General features: G+C 44.5%; 2 protein-coding genes across 2 annotated transcripts; both read right to left on the reverse strand.

Annotated features, from left to right (window-relative positions):
- Positions 1-551: 551 nt before the first annotated feature.
- LOC115123390 (H-2 class II histocompatibility antigen, I-E beta chain) lies at positions 552-5,983 on the reverse strand. Its single transcript, XM_065001859.1, has 6 exons — positions 5,875-5,983; positions 4,987-5,259; positions 4,157-4,438; positions 1,816-1,929; positions 754-774; positions 552-643 (listed from the first exon to the last, which is right to left on the reverse strand). Exons 1-5 carry the CDS (start codon positions 5,936-5,938, stop codon positions 764-766), a joined length of 744 nt encoding a protein of 247 aa, XP_064857931.1. The 5' UTR covers positions 5,939-5,983; the 3' UTR covers positions 552-643; positions 754-763.
- A 2,587-nt stretch (positions 5,984-8,570) lies between these two features.
- On the reverse strand, positions 8,571-12,752 carry LOC115123389 (H-2 class II histocompatibility antigen, A-U alpha chain-like). The gene is made up of 4 exons (XM_029652725.2): positions 12,622-12,752; positions 9,427-9,672; positions 8,861-9,142; positions 8,571-8,767 (listed from the first exon to the last, which is right to left on the reverse strand). The coding sequence occupies exons 1-4, from the start codon at positions 12,698-12,700 to the stop codon at positions 8,646-8,648; spliced, it is 729 nt and encodes a 242-aa protein (XP_029508585.1). The 5' UTR covers positions 12,701-12,752; the 3' UTR covers positions 8,571-8,645.
- Between the last annotated feature and the right edge of the window lie 3,067 nt (positions 12,753-15,819).

Here is a 15,819-nt window from a genome sequence, read left to right on the forward strand (position 1 = left end):
TGTCAGTACAGGGGTGTGATGTCAGGACAGGGGTGTGATGTCAGGACAGGGGTGTGATGTCAGGACAGGGGTGTGATGTCAGTACAGGGGGACATTTAAAGTCTAAAACATGAAGAAATGAAAACAGACTGAAGCTATTTTCTATTCTCATTAACCAGCGTTTTACTCCTTCTCAAAACAGCAGTATTACCACACACAATATGTTCACCATTTACTGAACTTATTCCTTTGTCTTTTGTTCCTTTGAGAACAAGTGTGTTATTTGTTAGTGAAAAAGACAGTAAAGCTGAGTAAAGACCCCCAGCACAGTGGACTGTTGTATGTGCTGCCCACTCATAATAACATACAGTGTTATAGTAGGTCAGTTATAGCAGTTCTCTACCACACCTATTAGGTAAATCAACAACTAATTACATCATTCTCAGCACTAACTGTCTAAATATTATCAAGCCTAAAGTTGTTCATGGATTAATAATGAAAGGTGTAAGGATAATATGTTACCAACAATATGATTCATTAGGAAAGTATTGATGAATATTCAGTTAAACACTCCAGCAGTAGACGTCCTTTCAGGAACACTGATTCATAACAAGCAAGAAAATCTCATTTGGGATCGATTTCTGCAGCAGATACACCAATGTACCTTCAAATGTGAAAATATAGTAAGCAGGTATTCGTAGTGAGACAAATGACTATAATGACATATTTAACATGAGCCATTGTAACTGGTCTTTCAGCAGAATAGAGTCTCACCTTGTTGCTACTAGAGCACCCCTGTTATAGGAGAGAGAGAGACAGAGAGAGAGAGACAGAGAGAGAGAATATGAATCATTATAACATTCACATGTTGATGAACACAATCCCATATGCTGTTCTATACTATTACACTATTACTATTGCTCTCTCTGCTTTCTGCTCTCTGCTCTCTCTGCTTTCTGCTCTCTCTGCTCTCCTCTCTCTCTCTCTCTGCTCTCTCTCTGCACTCTCTCTCTCTGCTCTCTCCCTCTCTGCTCTCTCTCTCTGCACTCTCTCTCTCTGCACTCTCTCTCTCTGCACTCTCTCTCTCTCTCTGCACTCTCTCTCTCTCTGCTCTCTCTCTGCACTCTCTCTCTCTGCTCTCTCTGCACTCTCTCTCGGCACTCTCTCTCTGCACTCTCTCTCTCTCTGCTTTCTGCTCTCTTTGCTCTCTCTCTCTCTGCTCTCTCTCTCTGCACTCTCTCTCTCTGCACTCTCTCTCTCTGCGCTCTCTCTCTCTGCTCTCTCTCTCTGCACTCTCTCTCTCTGCACTCTCTCTCTCTGCTCTCTCTCTCTCTGCTCTCTCTCTCTGCACTCTCTCTCTCTGCACTCTCTCTCTCTCTGCTCTCTCTCTCTCTGCTCTCTCTCTCTGCACTCTCTCTCTCTGCACTCTCTCTCTCTGCACTCTCTCTCTCTCTGCTCTCTCTCTCTGCTCTTTCTCTCTCTGCACTCTCTCTCTCTCTGCACTCTCTCTCTCTCTGCACTCTCTCTCTCTGCACTCTCTCTCTCTGTTCTCTCTCTATTACTATTACACTATTACAATAACAAAGTATTGAGATAAACTTTTGTTATTGACCAAATACTTATTTTCCACCATAATTTGCAAATAAATTCATTAAAAATCCTACAATGTGATTTTCTGGATTTGTCTTCTCATTTTGTCTGTCATAGTTGAAGTGTAGCTATGATGAAAATTACAGGCCTCATCTTTTTAAGTGGGAGAACTTGCACAATTGGTGTCTGACTAAATACTTTTTGCCCCACTGTATATCTATGTTTTCTACACACTGATGACCTCACCTGAAGACTTCTTCTTGTAGTAGATCAGTCCTGCTAATGCTAAGATGGTTCCCAGCACCAGACCAGATGCACCGATCGCTATCTTATTCCTCTCAGCCTCAGGCAGGGACGGGTCTGTCAGAGAGAAAGGATCATTTCAACAACAATATTACTGTGATTCAATAACAGTATTTCTATTAAATACACAACACACACAACATAGTCTGTGTACCACCATTACCTCACACCCCATGAACCTACTCTCACACAATTACCCCACTCTCACACAACGTTACCCCACTCTCAGACACTGTTACCCCACTCTCACACAATTACCCCACTCTCACACACAATTACCCCACTCTCTCACACCGTTACCCCACTCTCACACACCGTTACCCCACTCTCACACAATTACCCCACTCTCACACACCGTTACTCCCACTCTCACACATTACTCCACTCTCACACAATTACCCCACTCTCACACACAATTACCCCACTCTCACACACCGTTACCCCACTCTCACACACCGTTACCCCACTCTCACACACCGTTACCCCACTCTCACACAATTACCCCACTCTCACACACCGTTACCCCACTCTCACACATTACCCCACTCTCACACATTACCCCACTCTCACACAATTACCCCACTCTCACACACCGTTACCCCACTCTCACCCCATTAACCCATTCTCACACTATTACCCCACTCTCACCCCATTACCCCACTCTCATACCCTTACCCCACTCTCACACCCTTACCCCACTCTCACACCCTTATCCCACTCTCAGACCCTTAACCCACTCTCACCCCATTAACCCACTCTCACACCCTTACCCCACTCTCACACCCTTACCCCACTCTCACACTATTACCCCACTCTCACGCCATTACCCCATTCTCACCCCATTACCCCACTCTCACACCCTTACCCCACTCTCACACCCTTACCCCACTCTCACACCCTTACTCCACTCTCACACCCTTACCCCATTCTCACCCCATTACCCCACTCTCACACCCTTACTCCACTCTCACACCCTTACCCCACTCTCACACCCTTACTCCACTCTCACACCCTTATCCCACTCTCACCCCATTACCCCACTCTCACACCCTTACCCACTCTCACACCCTTACCCCACTCTCACACCCTTACCCCACTCTCACACCCTTACCCCACTCTCAGACCCTTAACCCACTCTCACCCCATTAACCCACTCTCACACCCTTACCCCACTCTCACACCCTTACCCCACTCTCACACATTACCCCACTCTCACACTATTACCCCACTCTCACACCCTTACCCCATTCTCACCCCATTACCCCACTCTCACCTCATTAACCCACACTCAGACCGTTACCCCTTTCTCACACCATTACCCCACTCTCACCCCATTACCCCACTCTCAGACCCTTACCCCACTCTCACACCCTTACCCAACTCTCACCCCATTAACCCACTCTCACACTATTACCCCACTCTCACCCCATTACCCCACTCTCACACCCTTACCCACTCTCACGCCATTACCCCATTCTCACCCCATTACCCCACTCTCACACCCTTACCCCATTCTCACCCCATTACCCCACTCTCACACCCTTACTCCACTCTCACACCCTTACCCCACTCTCACACCCTAACCCCACTCTCACACCCTTACCCCACTCTCACACCCTAACCCCACTCTCACCTGATTACCCCATTCTCACACCCTAACCCCACTCTCACACCCTTACCCCACTCTCACACCCTAACCCCACTCTCAGACCCTTACCCCACTCTCACCCCATTACCCCACTCTCAGACCCTTACCCCACTCTCACACCCTTACCCAACTCTCACCCCATTAACCCACTCTCACACTATTACCCCACTCTCACCCCATTACCCCACTCTCACACCCTTACCCACTCTCACGCCATTACCCCATTCTCACCCCATTACCCCACTCTCACACCCTTACCCCATTCTCACCCCATTACCCCACTCTCACACCCTTACTCCACTCTCACACCCTTACCCACTCTCACACCCTAACCCCACTCTCACACCCTTACCCCACTCTCACACCCTAACCCCACTCTCACACCCTAACCCCACTCTCAGACCCTTACCCCACTCTCACCTGATTACCCCATTCTCACACCCTAACCCCACTCTCACACCCTTACCCCACTCTCACACCCTAACCCCACTCTCAGACCCTTACCCCACTCTCACCTGATTACCCCATTCTCACACCCTTACCCCACTCTCACACCCTTACCCCACTCTCACACCCTTACCCCACTCTCACCCCATTACCCCACTATCGCCCCATTACCCCACTATCGCCCCTTACCCCAGTGATACATCATGGGCTCAGTGAGGCTGATGTGCTCCACCATACAGGAGATCTTCTCTCCAGACTTGGGTGTGTACTCCAGGTGGGAGTGGATCTGGTAGTACCAGTCCCCGTTAGCCAGCTCCTCAGTGGAGGTCACATCAGATTTCACCTCACGCCCGTCCCTCAGCCAGGTCACTCTGATTGGTTTGGGGTAGAAGTCATAGGCGCTGCACATCAGCATGGCAGGGTGTCTGCCACTGGGGGGAGTCACTGAGCTCAGTCTGACATGGGGCTCAACTAATGGAGGAAACAAAACATTTGTCAGCATAGTTATATCATTGTTATATTATACACTATATATGATAGGATGCATAACATTTAGTCCATAGTTCTGATATCATTGAACCATCGCTGTGCTTTATAAATTAGACTTCATTAGAGAGATGAGCTGGAATGTACATACAATAGATGATTAGGACTGAACTGTTGATACATAGCTGACTAGTCATACTGTAATGGGGTGGCAGGTGGCCTAGTGGTTAGAGTGTTGGACTAGTAACCGCAAGGTTGCAAGTTCAAACCCCCGAGCTGACAAGGTTGCTCAGTGTTCTAAATACAGTTCCAGCTATAAAACCATGTTATTCATCCATCCAAGTTAGATAACAATCGTGTCTTTATTAAGTTTGTACCTTTAGTCTGGATATATATCTTTATTAATCCCTGAATCTCCACCATCATCTTCATCAGACAGATCTCTATGTAACATTTATCCTGAATAAAATAAAGTAATGGTCTTGACTTGATCAGCCAGAGGCCTGTAAGTGGTGTTAAGGAGCCCTGCTCACCTGTCTTGTCCAGTATGTTGCTGTAGTCGATAGCAGCGCCAGTCTTACAGACACGCTCCAGCTCCGCCTGCTCTTGACCCAGGATCCCAGCATCACTGTTCCATGCTTTTGCATTCTTCACACCATACTCAGTGTATCCAACATACCTCCCCACAGTGCTGTTGAATCTGACATATTCAGCCTTATTGAAAACATAAGAGTCTATCAACTCTATACCATGCAGGTCCTTTGAGGAGAATCGACACTGTGCCAACCGATGATAAAAATATCCATCTGAAAGGAAAACATGAATACAGGTCAATGTTTTGTCTGATTAAAAGACACATTCAATATTCCATATAGTTATAATTACTGATGTTAAATGTGGTACTCTGCCAATTTTATAAACTTGTTTATTTTATATTTTTAAAAGGAATCATGTCTCAATCTATACTCATTTACACAAAATATGGTGTATTTTTATCCAACCATGTTGTATTCCACTATACAATATTTGACAATATAGTGTGTCTATCTGCTGAAAGACGTTTCTACAAAACAACCTTCAATAAATAGAAGCTTATTATGAAGATTTTAAAAGATGTCACGCTATTTGCCAAGTGTGTAATTGATGCTTTGTTGATATGTACTAGGCTTACATGCATTATTTAACTTGTGTCTGGTTTACTCTTAATGCAAGTACCATTCTACTATCACATACTATACACTGTCAGAGTTGAGAAGAATATTACAGAATTACTTCAAATATGTTTATGCAAAAGTTCTGATTTACTATGTCTTTGCTACACAAAATACCCCCTGTGTAATCTAAATGTCACTGTCCATGATTCTAACTGAGACATGATTTAAAGCATGAACAGCAACAACAAAACTGTGTTCTCAATTTACCTGTTCCAGAGAATATGAACAAAATCAAGGTCAGGCAAATGTAGAAGGCAATTGGCATCGACATGTTCCTCTGCTAAGTGACAGTCAACTAAAGACAGCAGCTCAGAGGGAAAGGAATTAACTGTTGAGGAAATGGGCCAGTCCTCTGCTGCTGACACACAGCGTCACATGTTACCAGGCAGACCCTACAACATGATCTTAAATATCATGATTATTTTCACCATTCACTAAATTGTATCAATTGAATCAAACTTTTCAATATCACTATGATAGGGGATCCACATCTGGTGATAAAATTCAAAACAAATAAAACAAAATAAATTAATAAACATAACAAAATGTGTATTTATACTTGTTATGTAAAATAACACGAGAAATACTATTCAATATATAAGAATTAAAAATACATATTTTTTTCAGGGTCACTTTCACAGGAGGATACACTTGTATACCACTATCTACTACCACAGTGTCTCCTGACCCCTCCTGTCTCAGCCTCCAGTATTTATGCTGCAGTAGTTTATGTGTTGGGGGGCTAGGGTCAGTTTGTTATATCTGGAGTACTTCTCCTGTCCTATTCGGTGTCCTGTGTGAATTTAAGTGTGCTCTCTCTAATTCTCTCTTTCTCTCTTTCTTTCTCTCTCTCGGAGGACCTGAGCCCTAGGACCATGCCTCAGGACTACCTGACATGATGACTCCTTGCTGTCCCCAGTCCAGCTGGCCGTGCTGCTGCTCCAGTTTCAAATGTTCTGCCTTATTATTATTTGACCATACTGGTCATTTATGAACATTTGAACATCTTGGCCATGTTCTGTTATAATCTCCACCCGGCACAGCCAGAAGAGGACTGGCCACCCCACATAGCCTGGTTCCTCCCTAGGTTTCTTCCTAGGTTTTGGCCTTTCTAGGGAGTTTTTCCTAGCCACCGTGCTTCTACACCTGCATTGCTTGCTGTTTGGGGTTTTAGGCTGGGTTTCTGTACAGCACTTTGAGATATCAGCTGATGTACGAAGGGCTATATAAATACATTTGATTTGATTTGATTTGATATCTGTGTCTGTTTGCGGCAGACCTGGGTTCAAAAAGTATTTATCTTCTTTCCATACATTAGTTGAGCTTGATTGAGCTTGATTGAGCTTGCCTAGCATAATAGAATCAATCAAAGTACCTCTTTAAGAGTAAATAATATCTTACAGACCAAACATTGATTACAGTCCTCCCTACATGACTACCTAACCTCGCCACCTTTTGAGTTGCTGGTCTGAGGTGTGCAGGTTTCTGTTGTTGAAAGACAATCTGGCCAATCAATTCTGCATAAATTCAAGTTCATTTATTCCTACGGTAGCAGAAGTGCTTTATCTGAATTGTATGGTAATAATTACACTTTTGTAATACATTTACATTTACATTTAAGTCATTTAGCAGACGCTCTTATCCAGAGCGACTTGTTTAAAGGTTAAACATTAAAATGCTATATTGAAAATATCATCATCGTTATTCTAAGAAAATATTATTTTATAACAATATTTTAATGCCTATGCTTTATCTCAATGTTTGCACCATTTTTCATATGGTTTGCGCTTTTGCTATCATAAAGGCATCATGCAAAACAAAGGCTACTATTGCCAGTAGTTTCTCTGCCCTGTCTTTCTCAAGTTGTCCCCTTGTGGAACTATGCCAGGCAGTGCTTGGCTGGTTTTAGAATTGTTATTTTAGTCATTAGTTGTACATTACAGAGTTTGTAGTATATTAAAACTATCAGGGAAGTTTGTCTGTAAACAAACCCCCAATAGAATGTGCTGTGGCACACCATAAGTAGGTTGGGGGGGGGGGGGTCACGTGTGGCAGTGGAACCAGAAGACACAGACTAGGAGTTTCAGGGCTAATAAGCTTTAATAAACATGTAAAAGGTTACAAAGGGAAAAATGAAACACAAACACCAACTAGAACTCAAACCGGGGGTAAACCCATATCCCAGACGTACATCAATTTGGCGGTGCTAATCCCTCGCCCAGTCAATCTTCTGCGCAGCAGGGACTAGTTTAATATTCCATGTACATACATCTCCCCTTCAAATTATCTGCAGTTTAACCTCTTATTCCTAAGGAGGCTTAAAAGGCTCTGTCATCTACAGTCTATATAATCCGTTTTAACAGTACAAAGATACTTTAAATGATAGCAAAGTCCACTTCGCATGTTCTACAGCTGTGTAGTTAGTGGCTAGTGTGTTTACTTATACCAATGTGTGATGGAAAAGAAACGTAGCAAAGGATGACCTAAACAAGCTTGACAAAATCATACAGAAAGCAAGCTCATAAAAAGGATGCAGGCCAAGGGTCACACGATCATCAAAAATGTCACCCACCCACTCCACAGCACTGTAATGCAACACAGAGCAGCTTCGGTAGTAGGTTCATTATGCCCACGGAGAGGTTCAGGAGGAATTAGGCTTTTAATAAGTGGAATGTTTAATAGATTTATGATGCCTTCTGAATAGTAATGTTGTTTGTTTTCCCAGAGCAGGATAGACAACAGCATGTCTTACCTTTCTCAAACGGCTCTCTATCTTTAATGGCTACAGCTGTAAGGTGCAGGGGCCTTCTTCTGTCTTATTATGTGTCTTTAACATGTGTTTGTCATTGGTCTTGGCGTTGCAATTTTTTGATGATGCTGAGTTCTAAAACTATTTCCCAAGTTGGGATCAATAAAGTACTACTCTCTCTACTCTATATTTATACAGATTTAACTGTGACGCTCTGACAGCTGTAGTCTCAGTTGCACTGGTTCCCTTTGATGAGGAAGAATGTTCCGGTAGCAACTCCCAGCAGCCCCAGAGTCAGACCCACACCACAGAACACAGCAGGGCCCACACTGGGCTGGCTCACCTCAGGTTCTGTGGACACACACACACACACCGTGACACTGAAATATTCAGAAGAAGTCAAAAGTAATGCAGGCTAAATGTAATGTAGTTGTGTCTTCTCACCCCAGATCCGTGTCAGGGGCTCAGTAAGGGCCTTGTGCTCCACAGTACAGCCATAGATGTCTCCCTCCTCTGGGGTGAAGCTCAGACTGGAGAACTGGTTGAAGGTGACATCAGTGTTGGGGTAGGGGGTGCTGATACGCCCTCCCTCAGTTACATTCTGATTGTTCCTGGTCCACCTGACTCTGACAGGTGGAGGGAAGAACCCACTGACGTGGCAGATGAGGGTGTTCTCCACCCCCAGTTCCACATCATCCCTGGGGTAGATGCTGCTGTGAGGAGGGTCTGTGGGAACACATTTAATATCACATTCATTCTTCCTTGTTGTGTTGTCATTGTGTTCGGCTAAAACAATGTTACATCTGCCATTAGGTCACATGATGTTAGTCTATAAGTGTAGTGGAGCATTGATCAGGCTTGTTGTAGTCATATTAAAAGGCTGTAACACTGATCATATCTGGAGCTCTATAACACAGATGATACAACATATAAGAGGTTACAGTGAGGTGACTATTTTACTGCTTGGATCCTATTGATTCATTCACTCCAGATTACTTTCTCTCTCTTACCTATTGTCTCTGGTGGGTTCTTGTAAGCTTTTATAGATGTGGCCAGGTTTGCTTTGCATACCCCCTGATTACCTACAGCCTGTTCATAAAAACCAGGGAAGGTAATCTGATCTGCAAACGGAGGCAGAGCCACCACTCCCTCCTTTTTGTTGAAGTCTGCGTACCACTCCTCTTCACCATCCAGTCCATACATATCCACTCCATCTGAATCACTGCATCCACTAAGATATATATCAATATGCAGAACTGAGAAAAGAACCAAATGAACCCGTTAGTACATTACATCTGGAAGATCATCGTTGTGATGTTCAGACACATTATTTAATAACATTTTACTGTCCTGCTTTACCAACATGAACACATCCTTTTAACCCTTCAGTGTTTGAATTAGTGGCAGAATAATGTGGTAATACTGTATTTGTATAGACCACTACAGGTGGTTTAACATGTTCAACTAGCTATCAAGACAGAGTTAACTATCCACTAACTACCCCCTAACCCTGTAACCTATAACCCAAACATCATCCTGTCCCTGGTCTAACCCTATAACCCAAACATCATCCTGTCCCTGGTCTAACCCTATAACCCAAACACCATCCTGTCCCTGGTCTAACCCTATAACCCAAACATCATCCTGTCCCTGTCCCTGGTCTAACCCTGTAACCCAAACATCATCCTGTCCCTGGTCTAACCCTATAACCCAAACACCATCCTGTCCCTGGTCTAACCCTATAACCCAAACATCATCCTGTCCCTGTCCCTGGTCTAACCCTGTAACCCAAACATCATCCTGTCCCTGGTCTAACCCTATAAGCCAAACACCATCCTGTCCCTGGTCTAACCCTGTAACCCAAACACCATCCTGTCCCTGGTCTAACCCTGTAACCCAAACACCATCCTGTCCCTGGTCTAACCCTATAACCCAAACACCATCCTGTCCCTGGTCTAACCCTGTAACCCAAACACCATCCTGTCCCTGGTCTAACCCTATAACCCAAACACCATCCTGTCCCTGGTCTAACCCTGTAACCCAAACACCATCCTGTCTCTGGTCTAACCCTATAACCCAAACACCATCCTGTCCCTGGTCTAACCCTGTAACCCAAACACCATCCTGTCCCTGGTCTAACCCTATAACCCAAACACCATCCTGTCCCTGGTCTAACCCTATAAGCCAAACACCATCCTGTCCCTGGTCTAACCCTGTAACCCAAACACCATCCTGTCCCTGGTCTAACCCTGTAACCCAAACATCATCCTGTCCCTGGTCTAACCCTGTAACCCAAACACCATCCTGTCCCTGGTCTAACCCTGTAACCCAAACACCATCCTGTCCCTGGTCTAACCCTATAAGCCAAACATCATCCTGTCCCTGGTCTAACCCTGTAACCCAAACAGCATCCTGTCCCTGGTCTAACCCTGTAACCCAAACACCATCCTGTCCCTGGTCTAACCCTGTAACCCAAACACCATCCTGTCCCTGGTCTAACCCTATAACCCAAACACCATCCTGTCCCTGGTCTAACCCTATAACCCAAACACCATCCTGTCCCTGGTCTAACCCTGTAACCCAAACATCATCCTGTCCCTGGTCTAACACTATAAACCAAACACCATCCTGTCCCTGGTCTAACCCTGTAACCCAAACACCATCCTGTACCTGGTCTAACCCTATAACCCAAACACCATCCTGTCCCTGGTCTAACCCTGTAACCCAAACACCATCCTGTCCCTGGTCTAACCCTGTAACCCAAACATCATCCTGTCCCTGGTCTAACCCTGTAACCCAAACACCATCCTGTCCCTGGTCTAACCCTGTAACCCAAACACCATCCTGTCCCTGGTCTAACCCTATAAGCCAAACACCATCCTGTCCCTGGTCTAACCCTGTAACCCAAACATCATCCTGTCCCTGGTCTAACCCTGTAACCCAAACACCATCCTGTCCCTGGTCTAACCCTATAACCCAAACACCATCCTGTCCCTGGTCTAACCCTATAACCCAAACACCATCCTGTCCCTGGTCTAACCCTATAAGCCAAACACCATCCTGTCCCTGTCCCTGGTCTAACCCTATAAGCCAAACACCATCCTGTCCCTGGTCTAACCCTATAAGCCAAACATCATCCTGTCCCTGGTCTAACCCTATAAGCCAAACACCATCCTGTCCCTGGTCTAACCCTATAACCCAAACACCACCCCCTGTCCCTGGTCTAACCCTATAAGCCAAACACCATCCTGTCCCTGGTCTAACCCTGTAACCCAAACATCATCCTATCCCTGGTCTAACCCTATAACCCAAACACCATCCTGTCCCTGGTCTAACCCTGTAACCCAAACACCATCCTGTCCCTGGTCTAACCCTATAACACAAACACCATCCTGTCCCTGGTCTAACCCTATAACACAAACACCATCCTGTCCCTGGTCTAACCCTGTAACCCAAACACCATCCTGTCCCTGGTCTAACCCTGTAACCCAAACACCATCCTGTCCCTGGTCTAACCCTATAACCCAAACACCATCCTGTCCCTGTCCCTGGTCTAACCCTATAAGCCAAACACCATCCTGTCCCTGGTCTAACCCTATAAGCCAAACATCATCCTGTCCCTGGTCTAACCCTATAAGCCAAACACCATCCTGTCCCTGGTCTAACCCTATAACCCAAACACCACCCCCTGTCCCTGGTCTAACCCTATAAGCCAAACACCATCCTGTCCCTGGTCTAACCCTGTAACCCAAACATCATCCTATCCCTGGTCTAACCCTATAACCCAAACACCATCCTGTCCCTGGTCTAACCCTGTAACCCAAACACCATCCTGTCCCTGGTCTAACCCTATAACACAAACACCATCCTGTCCCTGGTCTAACCCTATAACACAAACACCATCCTGTCCCTGGTCTAACCCTGTAACCCAAACACCATCCTGTCCCTGGTCTAACCCTGTAACCCAAACACCATCCTGTCCCTGGTCTAACCCTATAACCCAAACACCATCCTGTCCCTGGTCTATCACCTAACCTGTAACAAACTGGTGCATCAATTCTCCTTAACCAAGGAGTTTCACTAATGTGTTAATTTCAGTCACACTGGTCAATATTATCCATTTTAAACATTACAATCTCTTGAAACACGTTTTTGGTTATATAATATATTTGATTTCCCTCATCAACTGAACACTATCTACTTACCTTTGTCTTCTGCATACACCTGACAGCAGAGGATGAGGACAATCACAGAGGTCTTCATGTTCAGACAACAGAGAGACATTCAGGAGGACTATACTGTATAGTAGTTACCTTCTGACTGGTGTGAACCTTCACTGGAGGGATTCAACTTGTTTCTCTAAGTGCAGCAGCTTCCTGAACAATAGGACCAATCAGGTCACTTGTTTCACCCTTACTCAGCTGTAACTAGGTAGACACCGTCACCCACATTTCTGTTTAGGCTTTGAGAATCTTCCTACCCAGATTAAGTACACAGACATATATTGTATTATGTTTTAGATTGATTGTAAACAAATAAATGACAAGTAGTATACTGTAGTCGACTGAACCACATTCTCTACGACATTTCACTCAGGGTCACAGCACCAGTGTGACTGGCCCAGTATCAGCCCTGGTTGGCTGAGACCTGATGACTTGGCTCCTAAAGCTAATGCAGTCTACCTCAGCAGGTTAACATGGTATTGAGACGAGCAGATAACATGACAGGTACTGGCAGTCAGTTGTAAATATGTGGAGAGCTTCCAGAGACATTTGTGACACAGGAGAAGGATAGGAAGAAGTTTGTAGTCCTCATATATTTGTCCAGACAAACCAGTCTAGAAAAGTCCTGAACCTTCTGAAGTTCCATTTTATAATTCTGAACCAATAGAAAAAGGAAGACAGCTTTCTCACCAGTTACTAGGGAGAGACCTGAGTGTAGTCCCATTGGTGTTCCAGCTGGAACTACACGCTCCCCCTAGTAACTGATGAGAAAGCTTTGATTTGAGTGAGACATTTGTGGCACAAGGGAAGGATAGGAAGAAGCTTTTCGTCCTCATATAAAGACTACTGAAGGTTTCTGGTTACTGGTAGTAGAAGTAGCTGAACTGTCAATCAAATAATGAATGTAATAAATACTGACCTTTATAATACTGTTTCTTTGTAATATTTACAATATTGTCAACTTTAAGTACAATTTCACCTCAAATGTGACATTATTTTTGGTAAAACAATAAGACAAAGTGTGTGTGTGTGTGTGTGTGTGTGTGTGTAACAGTACTCTTCTTGCGTTGTGTACAATCAGTCATCGACACGGAACTCCAACATGTAGCACCAGTCATGTAGATTTATTCTGTTAGGAACGGCACAAAATTGTACGTCATGCAATGCACGTCTCACCATCCAACTCTGCACTCACGCACGCTGGTTTGGTGTTTGTTCACTGGGCTAGTTACCAAAATAATACAATTACAATATACAATATAATATCTTTAACAATGTACCTGATAGGAACAGCACAAAATTGCACGTCATGCAATGCACGTCTCACCATCCAACTCTGCACTCACGCACGCTGGTTTGGTGCTTGTTCACTGGGATAGTTACCAAAAGAATACAATTACAATATAATATGTTTAACAATGTACCTGATAGGAACAGCACAAAATTGCACGTCATGCAATGCACGTCTCACCATCCAACTCTGCACTCACGCACTGTACAAAATATATGACCCCCCCACCAGACACAGTAAGTTGCTAGCTAGTCCTGGTCTCCCTCTCTGGTAGTTATTCATCAACACTAGCTAGTCCTGGTCTCCCTCTCTGGTAGTTATTCATCAACACTAGCTAGTCCTGGTCTCCCTCTCTGGTAGTTATTCATCAACACTAGCTAGTACTGGTCTCCCTCTCTGGTAGTTATTCATCAACACTAGCTAGTCCTGGTCTCCCTCTCTGGTAGTTATTCATCAACACTAGCTAGTCCTGGTCTCCCTCTCTGGTAGTTATTCATCAACACTAGCTAGTCCTGGTCTCCCTCTCTGGTAGTTATTCATCAACACTAGCTAGTCATGGTCTCCCTCTCTGGTAGTTATTCATCAACACTAGCTAGTACTGGTCTCCCTCTCTGGTAGTTATTCATCAACACTAGCTGGTACTGGCGGGAATTCTTTACAACAAAATGCACAACAAATATTCTCCAAAAACCGCTGCATCTTATGTGTGATGTTCGAATAACATTTACAAACAATTTGATATAAATTGTACATTTAAATCATCACTTGAGAGTATAAAAATCACTTTTGATGTACAGTGCTTGGCAACCAACAACTTACTGCTGGTTTGGTGCTTGTTCACTGGGACGATTCTAACTGGAACATCCCCCCTCGTAAGCAAGCTACGCAAACCAGCCAATAAGATGCCATGTTGAGTAGGTGAAGGCAAGACAAACTCAAACCAAAATGATAACAGCAGGTAGTGTATTTGAAATGATCCCCTTGTAAAATCCCAATATACCTCCAGATTTGAAACCTAATCCTGATATGGTGAAACGTGGACAAAACATGTATTTGTAATGGACCTTTGTGTCCATCAGGGGAGATTGTGGTCATCCTGCCTCAGCCTCAGTGTTCACTGTCTGCTGTGTTAGTCACTCACCCTGTTCAATAGGATTACACCTCTCCCTGGCAACAACAAGCGTGGTGGGACTTTCCGAACCACCGCGTGTTAACAACCAGGTCTCTAGTCTGAACCCAGGAAGAGGGTTGGAATGACCGCTGAGCAGAGTAGAGAAACACTAGGGGTGTTAGAGCAGGGGCTGCACAGCTCCTGTCATTGAGGAACACATACCACTGTCATGGAACAATGTAAAACCGTCAGGACAGCGGAGAACTGAGATTTAGACCAATACATTCAAGACACTGACCAAAGGGCATCACACTTTGAGTTGTAACATTTCAACTATAGCAGATTTTGAGCAATTAAATACTGCCTGGAGTTCATCAACAATACATTTCTCATCCAGGTTAATGGGTGTCAGAGAGAGCAGCCTGGGGTCTGTAGATGAGAGAGGACAGGCCCCCAGCATTGTATGCAACAGAGAAGCACTTCTTAATTCATTAGCCACTGGGTGTTTACTATATGTATGTAGGGTCGGCCTACCCTGAATAGTTGGATCGATCACTGATTTAATATTGCAGTGTTGCAGCGTATGTTTGTCTTCTCTCTGGCTTCCACATGACAATGACGTCACTTGACACTCAGAGGTTGCTTCCTTATTTTTATTCAACATTTATTTTGAGACCCAATGTTTAATTTCCAGATTAGTCCTGTTAAGGTGAGCAGATAACACGACAGGTACTGACACGACAGGTACTGACACGACAGGTACTGACACGACAGGTAC

Source organism: Oncorhynchus nerka, linkage group LG15 (assembly GCF_034236695.1).
Source record: "Oncorhynchus nerka isolate Pitt River linkage group LG15, Oner_Uvic_2.0, whole genome shotgun sequence".
Taxonomy (NCBI): Eukaryota; Metazoa; Chordata; class Actinopteri; order Salmoniformes; family Salmonidae; genus Oncorhynchus; species Oncorhynchus nerka.

Coding starts and splice junctions, on each gene's coding strand:
- LOC115123389 (XM_029652725.2), bottom strand. CDS start 12,700: ATGTCTCTCTGTTGTCTGAACATGAAGACCTCTGTGATTGTCCTCATC. Junction 9,143..9,426: donor GAACCCACCAGAGACAATAG/GTAAGAGAGAGA, acceptor GTGTTCCCACAG/ACCCTCCTCACAGCAGCATC. Junction 8,768..8,860: donor GCCCCTGACACGGATCTGGG/GTGAGAAGACAC, acceptor GTGTGTCCACAG/AACCTGAGGTGAGCCAGCCC.
- LOC115123390 (XM_065001859.1), bottom strand. CDS start 5,938: ATGTCGATGCCAATTGCCTTCTACATTTGCCTGACCTTGATTTTGTTC. Junction 5,260..5,874: donor GTTCATATTCTCTGGAACAG/GTAAATTGAGAA, acceptor TTTTCCTTTCAG/ATGGATATTTTTATCATCGG. Junction 4,439..4,986: donor CAACATACTGGACAAGACAG/GTGAGCAGGGCT, acceptor TTCCTCCATTAG/TTGAGCCCCATGTCAGACTG.